Here is a 9321-nt window from a genome sequence, read left to right on the forward strand (position 1 = left end):
TTCCGCCTTCCAAATCTCGCGGTACCTCATTGGCCGCTTCTAGCCAGGAAGCGCGGACAGAGGGGATTCTGGGAAATGTAGTTCACAAGCTTTAACGGACTTGGCGGAGCTGCCCAAGTGGTGTCTCACCCTCTAGCAGCTTTCCCAAGTTGTAGTTGTCTGGCTGCCCCAGGGCTCAGTCCTCAGCCACCTTCTCGTCCTATAATCATTCACTCTAAGGTAGCAGTGAATCTCACTGTTTTAACTGTTCATACTGTCCACAACTCTAAATTGCATACTGCCTGAGACATTTGCCACTTGCATATTTTATAGGTCTGTTAAAATGCGGCAAACCAATTTCCTTCAAAACTTTCTCAATCTCAAATAGCACATACTCTTTTCCACAGTACTGGGGATTGAACCCAGGAATACTCTACCTCTGAGCTACACGTGTGTGTTTGTGTATGTGGTGTTGGCGATTGAATCCAGGGCTTCATGCATGCTAAGCAAATGCTCTACTACTGAACTGTATCCCCAGCCCAGCAACTTGATTCAGCAAGTCTGGGGTAGGGTCAAAGAGTCTGCATTTCAAACAAGCCCAGGTGGTACTGATGCGGCCTGCCCAGCAACTTCACTTTATTAGTACATTGAAATTTGTAAGTATCTAGCACATGGCAACGATCATAAAATCACTGCTCAGGAATTCTCCAAAAACCTGAAACAAAACCAATAAGTAGGCTTGAGAGAAGACATTTATTCAGTGTCTTTTGGGAATTGCAATCCTGGAGACCCAGGATCAGTAGCAACTGGATTGTATTCTTATTACCAAACCCAGGTTTGGAAACTCATGCCTTGGTGTTACTGTTGTTTACTGGTGACAAGTCCGTGCTTCCCCAATGCTGAAGTACAACACCAGAGAAGCATGCCGAGGCAAGTGTAGAGTGGAAAGTAGAAGCTTCATTAAAGGACAGCAGAAAAGACTTCTCCTGGAGGAAGAAGGGGACCCAAGAGGTGGAATCCGTGGAAGGGCGATGTCTCCCCTCTTCATAGCCAAGGTCTTCCTTCAGCTTTCCTACATTTCTGTCAGCTTCCTGTCCTTTGTTCTGTTATCTTGCAGTGATAGAATGTAGGTGGGGAGACCCAAAAGGTGAGGGGCAGAAGGGCCTGCTGAGTAATCTGGGCAGGAAGGGCCTGGTCCTTTGAATGAATTGAAAGCAAAATAGAAACTTAAAAACCACATTCTGTGACTTTAACATGTATTCCTCCATGATTTATACAAAAAAGGAGACCAACAAAGAACAAAATCAGCAAAAATCCATAAGATTTTAACATGATTAAAAACTTGATTTATTGGACATATATAGAAATATGCAATCAATAATTATAGAATGCACATTTATGTTTTAGCACATTTACTAAATTTGACCACAAATGCCATGTAAGACAAACATTTAATTTCAAACTGTTGAAATTATATAAAGAATATGACCACAATGTAACTGGACTACAAATGAACCACCAAAACATAATAAGAGGTCTCCCATATTAAGAAGTACATTTCTAGTTGGGCACAGTGCTACACACTGGTAATTCCAGATGCTTGGCAGGCGGATGCATGAGGGTCCAAGGTTACAGACCAGCCTGGGCAACTTAGTGAGACCAACTCAAATAAAGAAATAAAAGGGTTTGGGACATAGCTCAGTGATAAAGCATCCTTGGGTCCAATCCTCAAAACCAGGAGAGAACAAAAAAAAAAAAAAGAGAAAAGAAAGAAATGCATTTCTGCTGAATTTCTACTTAGCACATGTATTATGTAAAACTCTAAATGGACTTTGCTTAAATTCATTTATATGTATGGATTCTGGAAGTACTGAGGACAAAACAAAGAGGATCTCCACCCTCAAAGGGAACAGGGTGCAGTAAGAACTGATTTAATTAATAATTAATGTGGTGGATTGGTGGTGACCTCAGTGATAGAGAACTTTCCAAGCATGAGCAGTCATGGAGTTGATCCCAAGTAAGAGAGAAACAAAACAAAACAAAACAAACTAACAAAAAACAACCAGTGATTAATGTGGAAGTGTTCAATACAAGTTGATTAATATGTGCTACACACCTGATGCTCATTTTACAGGTACGTCAGACAGTCAAAATTCTATGTATACAAATGTTTTGAATTATCACATACATCCCAATATAGTTGACACATTCCCCAAATCACTATTTACTTGCACTATATTACTTTGCCCATTTTATGGATGCAGAAACTGAACTCAAAGTAAGTTAGTTGGTATGTGAAATGGAGGGAAACACACAAAAGCAGGGTCAATACAACGCTGTTTGTCTTGAAAGTCCATAATTAACCACTTTGCTCAGAGAATTGCACCAAGATAGAGTCAGGCCTCCTACGGTGGCCCAAGCCTGTAATTCCATCACCTCAAGAAATTGAGGCTGGAGAATCACAGGTTTGAGGGCAGCATAGGCAATTTAGTGACACTCTTGTCTCAAAATAAAAAATACAAAGGGATAAGGATATATTTTGGTGGTAGAACACTCCTGGAGTCAATCTCTAGTACTGAAAAATAAAAGAAAACTTAAAGTCAGGATTTCTGGTGCAGCCAATATTTCATCCTCTTTGACTCATTCTAGAAGTTCATACTGAGGGCAGTTGACAGAATCACAAAAGGAAAATATTCCTTAAATGAGTTTTCTCAAGGCGCCTTTCACGTCCTTGTTGCTCAGGCTGTAAATGAAGGGGTTCAGCATAGGGGTGACCACAGTGCACATCACTGAAGCCACTGCAGTCTTCCTGGGAGAATCATTCAAGCAGAATCATTCATGGTGGGTACAGTGTGAACTTTGGGTGGTTTGTATCCAGAAGTCTCCTGTGCAAAATTTGGGGACATTACTTACCCTCTCCATGTCTCTGCTTCCCCATTTATAGCACAGGAGCTAAAAAATCCTTTAATTAAAATTAAAACTATATTCAAATAAAGGAACATAAAATAAATCACTGTATATAGACAAGGGCTCCAGAAGCTTGAGTCAGGCACTAGAACGGATCTTACCAATGAAGGGGTCTGGGAGACACAGATGTGAGCTGTGGGTGTCTGCAGAGTCAGGAGTGAAGGCCGAGAATAAAGGGCTTTTCTATTTGTTCTGGTAGTGCAAAGGGATGGCCTTAGAAATGAGGGAGAATGGGAAATAAACTAACTGCTAGTAAGAACTACACCCAGGCTTCCCCTCATCTGGAGAACTCAGAAAAGCCTTGTGTAACTGCACTGTGTTCCTGTCAAAGAGAGCAGACCTTAATGCAAAGGAGGCTCAGAGATAACTAAAGTGATTTCGTAAACATGAGAAATCTGATGCACTAGGAAGAGGTGAAATTTTGAATCTGCAGTCACTTAAGAGTCATCTGATGAAATTACAAGCATAAGCAGACAAATCAATATCACACTGAGTGAATTTACCACCCGTCTCATCATGATTGTACAACAAGGAGACCAGCAGAATCAGAAAGTTTTACCCAGATTTGAACATGATTACCAAGTTGGACTGATTGGACATGCAGAGAACGATGCTTTCAATAACTGTAGAATACACATTTTATTTTTGTGGTACTGTGGCTTGAACCCAGGGCCCTACGCATGCAAGGCAAGCACTCTACCAACTGAGCTATATCCCCAGCCCAAATACACATATTTTGTAACCTCAGCTACTTGGGAATCTGAAGCAAGAGGATTCCAAATTCAAGGTCAGCCTCAGTAATTTAGGGAGACTCTGTCCCCCAAAATAAATAAATAAATAAATAAATAAATAAATAAAAAGTTCTGGGAATCTCTCTCTCTCTCTCTCTCTCTCTCTCTCTCTCTCTCTCTCTCTCTCTCACACACACACACACACACACACACACACACCCATCAAAGAATGCACATTTATTTCATCACTACAGTTGGAACATGTAATCGTTTGACAACAGTGAGAATTAAGGCCATTTTTTAAATTAAAAGAATTAAAATTATAGGGAGAATACGTTCTACAACCACAATGCAACAAGGTTAAAATAAGTCCCAATGGCATGACTAGGAACCCTCCATGTGTTTGGATATGGGAAATGCATTTCTACATAATATACCTATTATATAAGAAATAACCATGGATTTTTTTTTCAAATGCATTTATCTCTAGACATTCTGGTAGAAAGGAGGTCAAAATCAAGAGGAAGTTGACAATCACTAGAAGGGAAAGGTATGAAGTGAGAAGTGATGAAGTGTAAGTGGGGCTTACATTTGCAGGGCCTGGGTTCATTCCCCAGAACCACATTTGTCAAAAAAGTTACATTAACAATTAATGTAGAACCAAGAACGCGTCTACTATGATTTTCCTAATACAAGATTGTTGATAAAGTAACTACTTGTTTAATATTACTTGCTCAATGCAACCAATTTTTTGTATACATTTTAAAACCTCTCAATGCCCTTAAAGTGGTTTTTGTGGGTGTGAAGCAAATGGTGAGAATTTGAATTGGTCCCTTTATTATAGTACTGAAATTAAATCTACTTAATTTATTAAGTCATGTCCATGCCCTGATGTGTATATATATATATATATATATATATATATATCCATAAACATTGTGATATTTGAAAAAAATTCACATATTTCTATAAGACAGATATATTCCCTAAATGATTACTAAGTGTGTGACATTTGTCTGAGCTTATGATAGATGTAGAAATTGAACCAAGAGTTGAAATTAGTGTGTCTGTGACATGGAGCAAAACATATTAACTGCTAGTAAGAACTACAGTTCTTAGGATTCCATACAAAGACACTTTCTTGAAAGCTTGTGTTTCACCATTTGTTTGCAAGAAAAACTGAATTAAGGAAGATTCAAGATTTCCTGCCTGTTGTATTGGTCTCCTTTTCATTGCTGTGACCAAATATGTGAGAAGAAGAACATAGAAGAGAAAAAGTTTATTTTGGCTTCATGGTGTCAGATGTCCAGTCCATGGTTGGCCCACTTCATTAATGGGCCCCAGAGATGAAGAAATAATGGCAGAAGTGTGTGGCATACAAAAGCTCTTTAGCTTATGAAAGGCAGGAAACAGAGAGACTGAGAGAACTAGGAACCAGAGAGAAAATAGAGTCTCCAAGGGCATCTCCTGAGTGTTCTACTTCCTCTAGCTATTAGCACTTGCCTATCGTTACCATCCACTAATACATTGAAATTATTAATTCCAAATAAGGATTAACCCACTGATTTATTATCTAATCATTTCACCCCTGAATATGCCTAAATTGCTACATGAGCTTTTATAGGAACATCTCATATTTAAACCATGATAGAGACCCAATATTTCATTCTCTTTGCCTGAAGAAACCCACACTCAGGAAACTTAACAGGGTCACAACAATAAAAATGTCCCCAAGGTGAGTTTTCTCAAGGCGCCCTTCATGTCCTTGTTCCTCAGGCTGTAAATGAAGGGGTTCAGCATGGGAGTGACCACAGTGTACATCACCGAGGCCATGGCACTCATTCTGGGAGAATCAGTAACAGCAGAACTAAGATAAACTCCAATACAAGTCCCATAGAACAAGGAAACCACTGACAGGTGAGACCCACAGGTAGAAAAAGCTTTATATTTTCTATCAGTTGATGGGATTCTGAAGATGGAAGAGACAATCTGAGCATAAGAGAAAATTATCCCGGAGAGAGGAGCAATACCCAAGAAGATGGTAGCTAAAAATTCAACAATGTTATTGATGAGAGCATCAGAACAGGCCATCCTGATGATCTGAGTTAGTTCACAGAAGAAGTGGGGGATCTGCAGATGTTTGCAGAAAGACAGACGCAGCAACATCAGAGTGTGCACCAGGGCATCCACAGTGCTGATGAGCAGACAGATTAGAACCAGCAGGGCACAGAAGCGGGGGTTCATGATGACCATGTAATGCAAGGGGTGGCAGATGGCCACGTAGCGATCATAGGCCATCACAGTCAGCAGTAAATTGTCCATACATACAAAAACCATGAAAAAATATGCCTGAGTGAGGCAGCCTGCATAAGAGATGGCTTTGCTTTCTGTCTGGATGTTCACCAGCATCTTAGGGACCACAGTGGAGGTGCTACAGATGTCAGTGAGGGCCAGGTTGGAGAGGAAGAAGTACATGGGGGTGTGGAGGTGGGAGTCAGAGCTGACGGCCAGGATGATGAGCAAGTTCCCAACAACGGTGACCAGGTATATGGACAGTAGCAGGCCAAAGAGGATGGGCTGCAGCTCTGGGTCCTCTGAGAGTCCCAGGAGGAGGAATTCTGCTGTATGGGTTTGGTTTTCTGGTTTCATACTTTTGAGACGTCTGCTGCAAGATAGGGACATAGTGAAAACACAGCACAGAGAGATCAGTGCTGAACACAGTCCTTCGGTCTACAATGTGAATTCTAGTAATATTTAGAAAGTTCTCTTCAGGTTGTCCTACCCATTTCTTTAGCCCTAGCATTTTGAATAAATTCTATGTATTATCATATATAAAATTAAATGTGAGAATTTTTCCAATAATAAAATACAAAACAAACATGTGCTATTTTATGCTTGAGGACCTTAAAGTCTGAATGCAGACTTTAAATCTAGCTGAAACTATAATAGTTTCCTAATAAAGCACCAAATGGGTGAAATCAATCATTTTTCATGGAATTCTAAGTTGTACTTTACACTGATCTAATCTCAGATGTTGCTGAAAATTACAATCTCACGTACTCTACTGACTTACTTTGACAAATGACATTACCTGTATATTTCTTTAAATATTTCATATCATATAATTACATCAAATAATTCCAACAGCATCTATGTAATTTCAATTGCGTGCTCTAGACCTAGAACGGGTGCTCTTCTTTTTTCAGATTTTGATTTGACATTTGTCATATATTTCTCCAGAAAGGGACATTTTCACAAAGCTGAATGACTCTCTATTTTGTTTCATACAGACATGTCACATCCAAAGTGAAAATTCCCATCTCCTCGACCCCCTTTTGTGGTGTTATAGGGACTGACACAGGGGTGCTGAATCACGACCCACATCCAGTGCTGTTGATTTTATATTTTGAGACAGAGCCTCATTAGGTTGCCCAACTTGGCCTCCAGTGTGTGATCCTCCTGCCTCAGCTTCCTATGTAAGGGAATTACAGGTGTGGCCCACTGTACTCAGCTCCTATCTGGTATTTAAAACAAGCATAACTTACTACTTTTGATGAGCTGATTAATTTTCTTTTATAATTACATCTTTCTCTCATTCCTTTGACTGTTGCCAAACTTGGAGACCATGGAGTAGATCATGTCTGCAGACAAACACAGCTCAGGAATATTAGGAGAATGCTGAATCCTGGAGGAGGCAAGGCTGGGGCAAGCCTTCAGTACTCACCAGCTCTGTTGCTCTACCTCAGCATCCTCGGAGGTTGATCTTTGTATGCAACAGAGGGCAGAGGACTGGGTGGTTCCTTAAGTGGTTATTACAAATATATGCACATGATTCCTCCATAACAAGCCTTAAGGGTCAGAGATATAAGACGGTGAGAATCACAGAGGTCTCAACACCCAGCCTCCCAGCTGCCCTCCCCAGGGAAGGCGCTGAATTGGCTATTCTCCAGAAAGACAAAGACTGTGGCCCTCAGACTTAGTGCACACATCAATTACTGAAAGGCCCTGTTAGAACACACATCCTGGTCCTTCCCTAGATTTTCAGACTTCCTAGGCTTGGCCTGTGGTCCTAGGAGTTCTGTTCTACCAAGTCTCTAGGTGATGCTGCTGCTGGCCCAGGAACTCCACTTGGAGAACCCCCCAGTGTATTGCACTGATTGTGAAGAGCCCAATGGATGGCAGTTCTTCTGATATCATTGCCCAGAAGTTCCTAGTGTGAGCAAAGTGAGAAAAAACAACCATCAGGCCAGAGTCAAGGGCATTTGTTGTAGGACCTTTAGGTATTACAATAGCCAGAGACCCAGGGGACAGGAGCAACTGTAATGTGTTGTGACAGAAGGGGAGGAGGACAGAATTTAAAAATGAGAAAATCACAACTGTCCATGTTGTTCTCCACAAATTGGGATTGGTGGAAGCAGAAAGCCAACTGATAGGTCTGAACGTCTATTGGCTGTTGTTGATGATCAGCCGTGGACACAAGAGTAATCGAGGGTAAAAGTGCTGTAGCTGCTATGGCTTGCCCAGTCCCAAATATTCAGTGGAGCAGATGCAAGGGCCCTCCACCCTGGAATCCTTCCCAGCTCCCTTTAAAGGGCTCTGAGACAAGGTGCAGTCACTCTGCAATCTAAGTCCACACAAGTGCAATTCCAAATGTAGAGTTCCCTGCTGTGTGACCACGGTGGTTTGTCATTCAATACTGGTTGGGGTAGGATGGCATGGTGGGGGCAATGGGGACTTTGGACAGTTTGGATCCAACATTTACTAACCCATACAGCTGTGCAACTTTCAGGACATTACTCAACTTCTATATGACTCTGCTTCTTCACCTGTAATAGGAGAACTCAAAATAGATCAACTAACAATTAAAAGCTGTGTTTTATTGTTTTTTTTTATTTGCTCTTTTTTAGATACATGATAGTAGCGTGTATTTTGACATATTATACAAACACAGAGTGTAACTTATTCCAATAGGAAATATTTTTAAAAAGGCATTAAGAAAATAAATAGTTGGTCATTGTGGTACATGCAGGGGGAATCACAAGTTCAAAGTCAGCCTCAGCAACTTAGTGAGGTCCTAAGCAACTTAGATGTTGTCTTGAACAAATGAATAAATCAATAAATAAGTAAATGAATCCAGGCTGAGGATGTAGAAGAGTGGTGGTTAGTAACCCCCCGCCGCCCCCCGTGTCAATCCCTGCTACCAAAATAAGAAGAAAAAAAATAGTGTAGAGACAAGGAGAAGGGAGATAAATCAATAGTAAACTGAGCTCTTATATCTGGATTGCATGATAAATAAATGACTTTTTTCAGATTTTTATGTTTGTATAAATTCCAGCAGAAATGAGGACAAAAGGAAGAAGAAAATCAAGAGAAGAAGTGGAGACTTGATTTAATGAATATTTGGTATGGTGGGCTGAGACAGACCACACACAAATAGTACATTTCTGATTATGTGGAGGCAAGTTAACTGTGCACCCCAAGTTCACTACTGTGGTGCTGTAGTTGGAAGAATGACTGTGGAATTTGTGCTGAAGCAGACACATTGCTGTTTATATTTATTACTTTGAATTGTCTCAGACATTTCAGATATTCCTCAAATCACCATTAAGTGGGTGATATTTTTTTGTAAGAATTTTATAAGTAT

General features: G+C 40.5%; 1 protein-coding gene across 1 annotated transcript; it reads right to left on the bottom strand.

The window, feature by feature from the left end:
* Positions 1–5387: 5387 nt before the first annotated feature.
* Positions 5388–6326, bottom strand: LOC124092335 (olfactory receptor-like protein OLF4). The gene has a single exon (XM_046443790.1). It carries the CDS (start codon positions 6324–6326, stop codon positions 5388–5390), a length of 939 nt encoding a protein of 312 aa, XP_046299746.1.
* Positions 6327–9321: the final 2995 nt, after the last annotated feature.

Source organism: Marmota monax, unplaced genomic scaffold (genome assembly GCF_021218885.2).
Source record: "Marmota monax isolate L192 unplaced genomic scaffold, Marmota_monax_Labrador192_F-V1.1 WCK01_AAM20220418_F8-fsc00102, whole genome shotgun sequence".
NCBI classification, from domain to species: Eukaryota; Metazoa; Chordata; class Mammalia; order Rodentia; family Sciuridae; genus Marmota; species Marmota monax.

Excerpts from the sequence above, each read along its gene's own strand:
- LOC124092335 (XM_046443790.1), bottom strand. The coding sequence starts at position 6,326 with ATGAAACCAGAAAACCAAACCCATACAGCAGAATTCCTCCTCCTGGGA.